This window comes from Dermacentor variabilis, chromosome 8 (genome assembly GCF_050947875.1).
Source record: "Dermacentor variabilis isolate Ectoservices chromosome 8, ASM5094787v1, whole genome shotgun sequence".
Lineage (NCBI taxonomy): Eukaryota > Metazoa > Arthropoda > Arachnida > Ixodida > Ixodidae > Dermacentor > Dermacentor variabilis.
In genome coordinates, this window is record NC_134575.1 from 128,442,149 (window position 1) to 128,455,778 (window position 13,630).

General features: G+C 47.2%; 1 protein-coding gene across 1 annotated transcript in view; it reads right to left on the reverse strand.

Annotated features, from left to right (window-relative positions):
* Positions 1-10,930, reverse strand: part of LOC142590580 (uncharacterized) — a 137,755-nt gene extending 126,825 nt beyond the window's left edge. Inside the window, exon 1 of the mRNA XM_075702883.1 lies at positions 10,694-10,930. Coding sequence (XP_075558998.1) covers positions 10,694-10,724 — 31 coding nt within the window. The 5' untranslated portion in view covers positions 10,725-10,930. The remainder of the gene's footprint in view (positions 1-10,693) is intronic.
* Between the last annotated feature and the right edge of the window lie 2,700 nt (positions 10,931-13,630).

Sequence of the window (13,630 nt, forward strand, 5' to 3'; positions counted from 1 at the left end):
TATGAGGCATTTAGCGGCCGCACATGTTCGGAAGACTAATCTGACAATATTTATTATACTGCGGAACTCCTTGGAAAGCATATTTAGCGCCAGCAAACAAGGTCAGAAAGGAGACGACACCACAATGCGCTAACTTCAACAACATGAGTTTCAGGAAACGCACACCCATTTAATCCATTCTATGCAGGTAGTGCCCTAACTCCATGGAACGGCACATAGTCTTAAGAGAATGGCTAGCCGGGTGGACACAAAAGTGGTCTTTTCAGCCGCAGAAAAGCTGGCAAAGATATGTTGAATAACGGGCCCGTACCGTAACCCAGCTGTCGGCTACTCTACGAATCATCGTAAAGCACAAGTGGGTTGCGTAGAAGCTGTTGTTTATGAGCTCCCGCTGTCCTGTGGGAAAAAATACATCGGACAGACAGGAAGGTGTCTCAATGACCGATTACGGGAACATAGCCTAAACGTGAAAAATAAGAAATACGGTGATCTGTCAACTCACTGTCAGGAATGCGGCTTTGCGCCGGCGAATGGGTCATGCCGGGTTCTTGCGAAGCACAAAGATAAAGATGTGCGAAAGATTATTGAGGCTTAGGCTACCTGTCGGAATAGGGATACGTGTGTCAGTGCCCCTCCAATCGACTTGTTAGGTAAGGAGAGTGCTTTTTTCGATGGCTAAGATTTGGATGACGTTGCGCCACTGTGCACGGGTTAAATAGGTGTGTGTTTCCTTAAAATCAAGTTGTTGAAGTTAGCGCATTGTGGTTTCGTTTCCCTTCTGTCCTTGTTTGCTGGCGGTAAGTATGCTTTTCTAAGTCAGTTTACCAACACGCCCAACAAATCGCAATGCGGAAATCCGCTTGCGATATATGGGGCCGTTATTGAATCGCACCTAAAATTATTTGAGGGATCACTACGTCGATGAGGGCGTTCGTGCAAAAAAGTGTAAAAATACGGAAGATTGGTGATGCGCCAACGAAACGAACATGTGAAGCGTTGCTCAGCATAAGGAGGCATACTCTGCAGATGAACGCCTAATCTTGCCGCTAGCACAGAGCAAGTGACTAAATTATATCAGTTGTTCATGCACTGTTGTTTGACGCATTATCTATCAATTCAAGTTTAGCTAACAATCGCTCGAATATTTTGCCATCGCTGATACCTTCAATACCCTCACTGCGCCTCAGGCCATTTCGTGGTATACCTTATGCCACTGCTGTACATCACGTCAGCATTCTTTAAGCCTTATATCTCAACACACTCTGATAACCTTGATGCGCGTTGAAAAAACCTCGTGCTCGACTTCTGGCGCTCACATATGCGTAATATTGCGGTAGTATTCGGTCACAAAGGTTCGCCCGCGATTCAGCTTCCCACCGAACTGCTCCACGAAGCGCATCATCGTTGCCGTCCGGTCCGCGTAGGAGTGGCCTAGAAAGGCCGCGCGGTTTCCGCTCGCAGCCGCAGGCCGCTTACGCGACGGCTTCCATGGCCGCGGGAAGACCGCTGCGCCCGCCGGGGCATCGGCCGCGCTCCTTTACTGTGGTGCCGCGCACCTGACCGCTCATTACAATTATTCCAAGGCGAGCCGCCGCGACCGCCATCTCATGCCATTCCCTCTCCCGTCTGCGCGGTGCTGCGAGAGGTGAAGGCCGCCGCGGACGACGCGACCTCCAACCCGGCCGGCAGTTTACGCGAGGGCCCGAGTCCCGCTCGGAGGTGACCTCCGCGTCCTCTGGTGCTCCCGTCGCACCGCGTATCGTGAAACGACACCGGCGAAAGAATCGGAACCATGTTGTAGAACAATTAAGTATTGTTTCGAAGCCAGATTTCCGTTTTTTTTTCTCTTTGATTTCGTGGTAAAAGCTCACTTACTAGAAAAGAGCACGCCATTGTGACGTTGCGGATTTCAATGGATTTTCACCCATGTGGGCGGTTGTGGTGTAGTAAGAAGTTCTCGAAACGAGCCAGTTTCCGTTTTAGGCTTGCTTAAGAAGTATTCTACGTTTAACAATTACCAATATTAACTAAGGGCTGACAAAGAATCCAGGATGTCACCGTGAGCCGGTGTGCGAGAACTTCAAGGTGGCGTCACCACCATATTTTGGGACGGGGAGGGGGGGGGGCTCTTTTCTACGGCGTCACCAACATATACTGGGGGGGCTCTTTCCTAGCTTATCATGCCATTGTTTCCCTACGCCAAAAACGCAAAAATCTAGTGCAACCTTACCGTTACACTGCCTTTTGTACATTGTAGATGTGAAACACACTCATACAGCTCAACTTACTTTGTTTTTGCTTTTTTGCTTTAAGGCCTTTTGGGTTCTGCGCCTAGACCAATAACAACATTCTGTCTTCTTGTACGGGCTTCCAGAATTCCCCATTCTCCATATTTCTTCTCTCTCAAGAAGCGACTGGACGTCCTCTAAACCTGACCAACACCGGGCCCTGACATATCACCAGTGGAGAATTCATCGCCGAGGCCAGCACTTCTGCAACGGGAATATTCAATTGAGCTGCGCGAGCAGGGAGAAACTAAGACCTCTACAGGAAAAAAAAATTAGGTTGACCGACGTTGATCCGAAAAGAAATTCTCTAAAAGCAGTTCTGCATGCTTGATGCGACTGTCAGTTGCATTACAGCTTTCTTTTTTTTTTACAGTATCAGCTCTACGTGAAAGGGAGCTTGTCGTTACAACCTGTTTATGTATAGTAAACGCAAACGTTATTACGGACGCATTGGTGATCTTATCCTCGGAATTTCCTAGATGTACGCGTTCGATATCTTAAGGTAAAGGTGTTTTCTTTCTTTTTTTTATTTCGCAACTAGAGAGTTCATGCGCTGTGTCAGCACAGTCTCCGAGATTTGTTGGAAATAAATGTGCTTCTTCGTCGAGACATTTACTTGGTAAACATATTGATATAAACATATACAATGTCTTTATACCTGGGGCTGTATAACGTAAAACTGTTCCAATATGTTTCTATTCCAATCTCCTGACGTCAAATTTGCGTAACCGCCGACGTAAGCATCGGGCGGTTAACCGCAGCGTTGTCGGAACAAGCCAATCAAATGCTTCCCTCGTTTATAGGAGGTCACTTTTGTTTGCTTGAAAAACGAAAAACGAAAGCACTGAGCGGCTTGTATTACGTAATTGGCTCACAAGAGGAGAGGAGCATGCTCAAGTGCAGAGGGATTTGATGGGGCCGAGCCACTGCACTGAATATCGATAACCGAATGAAGAGGGTGGTGCCGGCGTCTGCCATTGTTCCGATTTCTCTTACTTTGCTTGCGGTGGTTCGCCGACAATCGCGGCGGCATGCAACGGAACCTAAGAATGACGCCAAAACGAATCCTCAGCAAGGAAGAGTTAGCAGAACGAGGTCGTAAACGTGCCGAAAGTTCTCGAAAACGTTCCACGGCCACGCAAGAAGTTTTATTACACGCAAATAAACCCATGCTCTCCGGCAGGGGCGAGTAGCCAGTGCCGGAGCGATCGGCGGCAGCCATCTTTTATTCCTTTCGGAACGGGGCAGCCTGCGGCTATTCAAAAGAAAATTCAGTTTTGTTCCGCATATTAATGCATCTTTAACGCGTACGCGTCACTTCGACGCGGCAAGTTTTTGCGATTTTGTGACGTCGCGTGAGAGGCAGGTGAAGTGAGTGCAGCCCGAAAGCGTTTGACCAATAGCCGAGGGCTAATGGCAAAAAGGCGTCGAATTAGAAATAACTATTTTTGTTTTGTTCGGTCAAGTTATGCATAATCAGTGTGCACACGTGATGTCAGATGGGGAGCTATCGCGGTTTTCGTGACGTCGCGTGACAGACAGGTGAAGTGGGCGTGGTCCCAAAAAGTTTTTGACCAATTGCAGTGGGCTGATAGCAGAATTGGAATCGAAAAGTTTGGAATAGTTTTACGTTATAGCGCCCCTGATCTACCATCTCCTTCGTGCAACTATAGATAACTCTTAAACTTTAACACAACAATATTAAGGCTAAATCTCACATTTGGGATTAGTAATACTTTATTGAGCTCCGGTTGAGGAGCAAATGTACGATGTTTAGGAAATGCGGATATTTGGTTACTGATGAGCCCGCTATTCGAAAATTGTACCTCGGGAAAAGGACCCTAATTGGTAAAATAGTAAAAATAGAAATGACAGAAATGATGAAACTTTTCACATTAACTTAAACTGAAATATAGAGACCACATACACACTGCAACGTTACTGAGAACTCGACATCGAGATGCAAGTATGTGCTGGCCATGTGTAATGCGGAGTAGGCGCATGGACTGCGATAAGCGTGAGAAGCATCGGCTCACGCTGAAACCGTTGAGTTCGCAGCAAAGCACGTAAAAATAATAACGCGGTAAAGCTGATATTACGTGGCGATGAAAATAATAGTCCATTACGCAAAAAAATCACATGTCAATAAAGCGAGAATTGCATCATGATGTTACCACGTGAGAAAATTAAGTCACGCAAATAGCACGGTTCTTCAGGAACGAATGACCGAACGGTTCGCAATAAAATTGGCGCGAGGTCATACAGTTTCTCCTGTTTTGGAGGGACATGACTACAGGCATAGATCCAGCATCGTTGTAATATAGCAGGATATAGCGAAATTACGTTTATAAAAGTAAGTAAATTTATCCTTTGAAATAGCCCAGAAATTCATATTGCAGTACGTATACTGATGGATACAACGAACTAATGCATACAACAAAATTATTCTGGATCCCTGTTCAATTTCGTTAAAACCATGTTTCAGCTGAATAGACCATCTTAAATTGTTGTACATCAAACTAACAAAAAAAGAGTAACTTGTTCACAACACGGTCAAGTCATGAAGTGGCTGCAGTACTCGGCAAAACAACGCGTTTGTCGCAGTTCTCACTGATGACGCGATCTTACCCCGGCAGCGAGCACAAATTGACCGGGCGCGTCTCTTCGGCGTCGTGGATGTGAAGACACAATAAAACCGACCAGTAATGGAAGGACAAAACCGCCCCCAGGAAGAATTCATGCAACGGGCGAGGTATCTAACGACTACAGACGTTGGTCGTTAACGGCGCCCTGCGACGATGATCCTTGAACGCCGAACGTGAAACTGCAAGTGGCACTCACCACTGTAACAAGAAGCATTTGTTCAACGGTGGTAAGGCATTAAATCTTCAGTGCGGTTTATCTGCCCAGAACAAGCGAGGCGTTCACGAAGGACTCGTTAAAGCCGCCTGCGTCGCAAGGGCCAGTTAGGACGATAAAAATATGGAGAAGATCATTGTACGAAGAGATACCTGCCGGAAGCACTTTGTAAGAACCTTCGAGCAGAGAAGATCTCGTTAACACGCTTCATAACTATGACAAAATCATTTTGATGGTAAATGACTGGGCTGTATAGAACCCGCCGTGGTTGCTCAGTGGCTATGGTGTTGAGCTGCTGAGCACGAGGTCGCGGGATCGAGTCCCGGCCACGGCGGCCGCATTTCGATGGGGGCGAAATGCGAAAACACCCGTGTGCTTAGATTTAGGTGCACGTTAAAGAACCCCAGGTGGTCAAAATTTCCGGAGTCCTCCCCTACGGCGTGCCTCATAATCAGAAAGTGGTTTTGGCACGTAAAACCCCAAATATTATTACTCGGCTGTATAGTGTCTAGGCTATACGAGTTTTGTATAGATGTACTAATATTTTGTTCTTGCGTGGATTTAAGGCGCGAAGGTATTTACTTCAAGGGGGAGGAAAGACAGGACATGCCAGCGCATATTACTTCTGGCGTCTTTCCTTCGTCAAAGAAACTCGCCCAACAGGAGGTCTTGTTGTTCGCACATTGCAGGTGCTTTTTATACACCGACTTGCGATGTTCTGGCTAGCAAGGCTACTCCGCCAAAACTTGCTGGTTCTGTAAATGTGTCTAGGGCGAAAACCTGTGCTTGACGTTTTCGATAAGCTTTCACTGCACCCTCTTGTTCAGCAATGTAGAATTGTTCAACTGGCAACAGATAAGAAACTTAGTGTTGAGGTTAGACATTAGGAACGGTACCGTACTGCACCTAGTATATCACAAGGAATGCCACGCCAACCATAAATTGACTTCCAGAATCCAAAGCTTCCAAAAATAGAAATACGTAACGACATCATCATCATCGGCATAGATTTTCAAGGTGTACTTTAAAGGCACCGCGCCTAACTCAGCAAATAATGTTTCGGCTCTACTTTGCACGTATTGTGCAGTTTTTGCTTCCCAGAAATTTTATAGGCTGGTGTGTTTCAGCCCTGGCATGCATTTGGGAAGAGAGCCAGAGATTAATCTTCAACAGCTGTGTATGCGGCCATGCGAAGCCGTTGTTTACTCTATAGTAGTGGTAGTTTTAATGTTACAATAGGGCAAACATACTGCAAATGATAGTTTGTTTTGCACTGTCAGACCAAACTTGTTATTGGCTTTATAGCTATAGAACTAAACATGCACGCCAATCCCAAATTTATAAATATCAGCAGCCTACAGGTCCACTGCCCGACGAAGGCCTCTTTCAGCCATGTCCGATTACCCCTGTGTTGCGATAGCTGATTCTAAGTTGCACTGGCAAATTTCCTAATTTCATTACACTACCTAGTTTTCTCCTGTCCTCGACTGCGCTTCCCTTCTCTAGGCACCCATTCTGTAACTCCCATGGTCCACCGGTTATTTGTCCTACGCATTGCATCTCCTGCCGAGGGTCATTTTTTCTCGCTTAATGTCAACTAGAATATAGGCTGTCGCCGTTTGCTCTCTCATCCACACCACTGTCTTCCTCTCTGTTAACGTTGCGCCTAACAACTTTTGTGCTACCCCTCTATTTGCAGTCGTTTATTCGTCCTCAAGCTTCACTGTTAACCTCCATGTTTCTGCCGCATATGCTAGTCCCGTAAACTGAAGTGATTAAAGCTTTTTTTTTGTTTTTTCAACAACACTGGTATATATGCTCTTTGTCATGATTTGGCGGCTAGATAAGGGCAGCTAGATAAACGTACTCCTGCACAGATTCTAGAGGCTGACTTGCGATCATGAATCCTTGTTCTCTTGCCAGACTATTTAACATTAACTTTCTCTTCTGTGTGAATCTCCAAACCTATATTTACACTTTCTCGGTTACAGTTCACAGTCATTCGTTGCCAGTCGTCCACAGCGTTTCCGAAAGGACAATGTCATCTGCTGATGAGATACTCGCCGGTTATCCTCCCTCCTAATCTTTCCCCGTCTAATATCTTGAATGCTTCTAAGCTTACAGTGAATAACAATTGAGAGATTGTGTGTCATTCTACTTCTTTTTGCGTTTCAGCTATTGGGTCTTCACTTTCCTTGTGGAGAATTAAGGTCACTGTGGAGTCTTTGGAGATGTTTGTCAAGATATTCATTTATGCTTTCTGTATTCTTCGAATAAACAAGGCATCCATGACTTCAGGCATCTATGCTAAATAAAATGCCTTCTCATAATCGATTAAAGCAATATAGGGAGGTTTAATTCTTGTACTCCGCACATTTCTCGGTTAACTGACTGATGACACAGATGTGATTCATTGTAGAACATCCCCTCCTAAATTCAGCCTGTCCTCATGGGTATTTAAAGTCAAATGTTGCCCTTCTTCCACTTAAAATTACCTTACTGAATATTTTCTACAATACTGAAAGCAGGCTAACGGGCCTGTAGTTATTCAGTGCCATAACGTCTCCCTTCTTCTTGATTAGTATAATTTTGCCATTCTTCCATCTCCCTAGTGCACTTGAAGTCATCATCGCAAAGATAGTGCCGTCTAAAATTATCAGCCGATCCCGAGCGCTGTGCAGTCTAAAACGTGGACCGTTCACGCGCGCATGTGTCACTGCATGGATGTGCGTGGAGTTGACGGCGCCGCCATCAGAAGGCACCCAGTATCCAGAGGAGAACACCAGAGAGAATCCCGGCCGCAGTACATGCCTCCCACGTGGCGCGTTTCAGCTTCTGGCATAGTTGAGTAGTCATCGCAGATGAGTTCTGCCGAATTGTTGGTCTTATTTGATCCTCCCCTTCTCTTTGTTATCAACGAAAAATAAAATAAGTGAATCAATAAATGAATAAATGTGTCGGTGAGTGAAACTAATAAACGTAACGTCGTCACAACAGAGCGATCACTTCAGGTCTGTTGATGTTGATGTGATGTTGATCACTTCAGTCCATTAACTGCTAAATATGTACAATGTGCAGTCCCCATCCAGTGGATCGGCAATCCACCACGTACTAAACCGGCGGTAGGATTTCTTCTGCAATACAGAATATCACTGACTTCCTTATACAGCGCCTGGTAAATGTGGCAGACGGAGGGGTATTTCCTTTGTGCTGTCACAAAGCAAACTCTCTCTATGAGATGACCTCCTATGGCAATTAAGATTCTCCTGTCCTAAGCCTCGCCCAGTGCTAATAGCCCCGTCGGGCGCTAGAACCACGCATTCGTATCCTTATTCCAGCACGGTGGTAACTTCAGTTTAGCAGCAACGTACTCTAAATCGATGATGGAACATGCGCGATAGATACTGTGGCTTCCAGGACTCGGCAAATGACAGCGACCGGGTCTTGGTGGTGTCGAGAACGACAAGTGTGAGTGGCAGCCTCTCGCGAAATTGTTTTTTTTTTTTTCACTTGCAAGATGCATAATTACGGCTGAGCGCACGTGAGCTGACACGTTGCTGTTTGGGCACAACGTCTGTGATATTAAGGAGTAACCAGCAAGATAAAAAAAAACCTTTGAGGAGAAATTCAGCTTGGGCTGGTTGGTGCAACGTGATCGAAATTTAGCCAGCCCAAATAAACGAGGACGCAAGAAACCTGTACACACGAGAGCCAGCGCTGGTTCTGTGTATATATGTTTCTTCCGTCCTCGTTTATTTGAGCTGGTTCAATTTTTTAGAAATAAGCATTTGTATTCTTTCGGGCAATTTAGTTTTCCCTTCACCAATTTTCTGTTCCGTCTGAGCAAAAGCGATTGCTGGTGATTTCAGTTCTGCTGCAAGATGCTGAAACGGAAGGCTGCACTCCTATGAACTGTGAAATTTCAGCTGGAGTCTACCGTTCGACTGGTTTAGTCGAAAACTTAAGTATGGTGTTGTCCGCAATGTGACCGTATAAAATAGTAGCACTGATTGCGCCGATTAGCCCAGCTCGATAAACCATGGAACGTTGTAGGGAAGGCGCTGGTTGTTCGCGATGCAAGGGTCTTCAAGTGCTTAGGGGAAACACGACGATCGCGACAGAATAGAGCCAGATCCGAGCCTAACTTGAGCGTACGCAGTGTGCGGTGCCCGAAGATGGCCTCTTTCTTATCCATTTTTCTTTCCTCCTGCGATTTAATCTTACTGAGGCTTCGGTAAGCTACTGCAGTGGTGCGCGAACTTTCGCTTCTTGGGCCATGTGCCGGTATGTGGAAGGAGGAAGCAGAAGAAAACGAAGAAGCCTATGCGGTTTGTAGATCAGCGCGACGAAACAGCGAAGATAACGTGAGGACGCGCACGAACGACATTCGAGCAAGGGCGCACGAGAAGTTGCATTGGAACGCATCGAGCTGCGAGACCCGTCCTGATATTGTCTTCCCCCACGCATGCTTTCGGCTGTCCTTGTGCCGTCGAGCGGACTCCCAGTCACACGCGGGCGTGACTGACGAGCGAATGTTTTCGCTGTATTTCATAGTGTAAGTGCGTACCTGCGTGGTGGCCGCCCAACGTTACCGCACAAAACTACTCCGTCGCTTATGTTAGCGCGCCGTCCGGTATAAAAGTGTCACCGTCGCCGCTTTTCTTCCCACAAAGAAAGGCCACCTGTCTTCATATGCTGGTCCGAAACATGCGATACACAGCACAAAGAAATAATTACGGAAATTTGGGTGGACAATAATACTGAGTGCTATGTTGTTTATTGCATAGGTTTACGGTTACAGATCATACGATTTCCTCTCAACGGTATGCTAGTGTTCTGTCAGCTTGTTCTTTGCAGCATTTCTTACGTTGAACTTAGTGCAAAATCGAATCGACAGACGAGAACTGCAGATAAATTGAGTTCAGCTCTTAGTGTACCGAACTCATTTCGTGAATAACCTGCTGCCAATGCGCAGTTCTAACTTTCATTTTTGATACAGATGCGTCTGCCCTTTTCATTGCTGATGTACTACGAAGCGTGACTTTCAGGTCGAGTGTGCACAAGAGCCAAAATTATCAACTTCAGTTGTCCTTTAACTGCCGCTATATTCCTCGTCTCAAGATTCTCTATACAAATGAACGCAGTTTCATCCTGACCTGGGTATCAGTAGGTTCTAGTGGTATTGCATAGTAACAAGCGCGTGACAAAATTGCCGGTGTTAAGACAAAACTGCGTACAGTCGACACCGGTAAAGAGTTTTACAACACCTACAAGTTGTGAAAATTGATTAACGAACGAATTTGACGAAGCACGCACACGTGCGTTTCTCGTTCATTTCCCTGTGAGCACACCGGCAGAAGGCTTGCTCTCTTCCTACCCTTCTGGCCAGTCTCGTGTGGATGCCATAGCGCGCTTGACCATAGCAGTTCTTCCGCCGTTGACGACTCGCGTCGGTCGAGTAATCCGCCTGGAAGCGTCCCTCCGTTTCTCGGCAAAGCGCGTCCCGCGCCAGGTGCGCTGTGGGGCTGCCACGAAGTTACACTCACCGGTGATGCTGGCGCCGACGATGTTCACCATGTCGTCCTCTCGCGTGCAACGGCGGCGTGAAGCTGCCGCGGCGGAAAGCGCTCGTCTGCCGCCGCCGGCGACCGGTTCCGATTGGGATCGGAGGGAATGCCAAGTATCGCACCCGAGAGGAGCAAGAGAGGCGGCGACCGTTTTCTGGGCGCCTTTGCAGTCATTTCCCGTCCGCGGAGAAAGCGGATCCTCCGCCGCCCGCCCAAGGATCCCGCGCGCAGGGGGCAGCGGCGAAAGCGCGACCCTGCAACGTCGGCGACGACGACGCTACGCTACGCCACGCCGACGAGGGCGCGCACCCTCGCCCCCGTGAGGTGAAACCAGTGCGCGCACTCGCCCCGACCTGAGAGGGCAATCGCGCGGTGAAAAGACGCCGACACGCTGTCCCACCGAGCGCCGCGGCGTGTCGGCTCGCGTGTTTGCACGGGCCGTCCTATCTCAATCTTCTTTCTTTCGTTTTATTCTTCTCTTCTTTTGTTGTTCTTCCTTTCTTCGGAACGAGCGCGAAAGACTTAAAAGCCAGAGCGCTAGGAATGCAGCCCAGTTGGCGATGTCGTCGTCTTAAAGCGGCTTTCGAGGTGTGAAGCAGCGGACAGAGAGACAGCCGTGTCCCCGGTTGTGGCGATTCGAGATGGACAAATCGGAAAGCGGTTTTAGTGTCTGCCTGGTAAAATTAGTCTCACGACACGCTGTGGCAAGCACGCGGCCCATCTGTTCATCTTCTCGCTTTGGGCAACACTTCTAAAGAAAGACGTAACCTGCCTTGCGCGGACGTCCGGCGCCAGGGGCGGCAAAGTACACGACACCCAAGAGGGCGAAAATTCCCTTCTCAACCACCCCTCTTTCATGAGGGCCCTGCGGGCACCGGATTTGTAACGAGCATTCTTCTTTTCGACGGGGAAAACTTCAAGCATAGCGGGAATTTAAAGGGACTCGAAACACGTGTTTTTTTTTATCTTTGCCCTTTCCACCGAATTAAGATCCCGTGCTGGACAGATGGCACAATGTACTTAACTTTTGCATATTAAGTGTAGCGTTGCCAAGCCAGATTTTCATGCACGGTTTCCTACTGGTGCTCCTCTTCCTTATTCCTCATCTGCATTAATATTTCGTTTTGTAAGCATATCACAAATCTCTGATATTGGTAGTTTCTTAGACAACACTATATTGTTTCCTGTCGCGTGGTTTTTCCCACTTCTCTCGCATTGCCTCACGACGAGCTCAGCCCTAACTAAACCGATATGTTATTTCTTGACCTCGTTACCGTATCTTACTCAATCCTTGACCTTCTCTCAGACAGCTCACGGGAAGGTTCTGTTCAGCAGTGCATTCGAAGCGCCTCACGCACGGTGACTACCGCTGTTCTGAATCTGCATTGCTTACACGCAGCCCCCTCGGTCTCCCTTTTTCTCGCGTGAGTGGGTCATCCAAGCGAAAGCTGTCGGCCTCTTCAGTTGATGAAGTACCAGCCTGGTTTCGCATTTTTTATTCCGAAGGAATAAAACGCGCTGGCTGTTTGCATACGCTGCGTACGCGAGCTGGGTAAAGGCGTCTCGACATCGATGTTTTGGGCTGCTTTCAGTTAGCGCAGGCTCAATTCCTTCAATGACAGTTTGCAGTGTCCAGGCGAATGTAGGGTCGAGCACCGTCGATTCTTCAATTAGGCTGACTCTCCATCCGGTGACTATGGTCATGTATGCATCAAAAGATAACACGAGGATTTCTTCTTTTTCTCAGATGCAATCATAACAAAGAATTGTGAGGTCATACTTCTTTTTTTCTTTGTCATGACACACCTTTAACGTAGGTCAGATGGGGTCGCTTGCTCAAATGACATGCAACGAAAACATGTTGTACTATCATGGCTTATGTTTTAGCAACCGCAGTATCCACGCGCTTTACTTTGGCATCGTTGTGTAGAGGAAACAAACCATTACTCAATCATGCAAGTGTCGATCATGCATGCGTGCCTATTTCAATGGCACTCGAAGCTGGAGCTAAAGTTAACCTCTCGTGCCAAATTCAGAGAGGCGTAGCTCGGCAGTACTCTTGTCGATCCGAGTGTGAGTGGTCGCATTTCTCACAGCTCACTCAGTTCTTTAAGTATAAACTATCAAACAGAAACCGCTACTCATCACGAGCTGTAAGTCCTACAAATGTAACATTTTTTACACCAATTTCGCCCTTGCTCGCTTATGGCACCTCGCGTTCGACTCGCAGGATGCAGAAATGATTTGAAGAGACTCGGGCAGCAAGACAGCGGGATCCTGATTCACGCCCGAGCCTTGGACACCGGCGGGCTCCCTAACATTCATGGAGCGATGACGGTTGCAAGATTAGAGCTTAGGGTACCCACTAGCTGTATCATATGTTAGGCACGTAAGCTTTCTATGGGTGAATAGATGTAACTTCTGTATTTGGTTATGTTGTTTATCTACCCTATTGCATACACACCGTCTGCTGCACTCACAAGGCGTTTCACTTAGAACTCCGGCGGCACTACTGATGCAACCTAAGCGACGTTTCTCCTTTTTTTTTTCATAGAAGCACATAGAATTAGCCTCACACTACTCAAAAGAGGTGATCTTCAAAGAAAAAAATAAACAGGTACTTTCGGAGCCTCTCGGTTTACCTTAGTGTCCGTAAACTCTCGGCAAAATGTCAGTCACATGGTGAATCTACTTGCCTAGGCTTAGTTCGGGCTGATAGAGCATGCGGAGAGAATACTCGGTTTTTACAACAGGGTGCTTTTGATCGTTGTGATGAGACCTGCGATAACGAAAGTGCGCCTGCTGGCGTTTCGCAGACTCCGAGCACGAGAAGCACTCATCTTCAAAGAGTTGTTATTTTTAACTCTGCGGTCGTAGCGTTCGCACGCTTGCGCTATACAAACGCAGTCTGAAGTA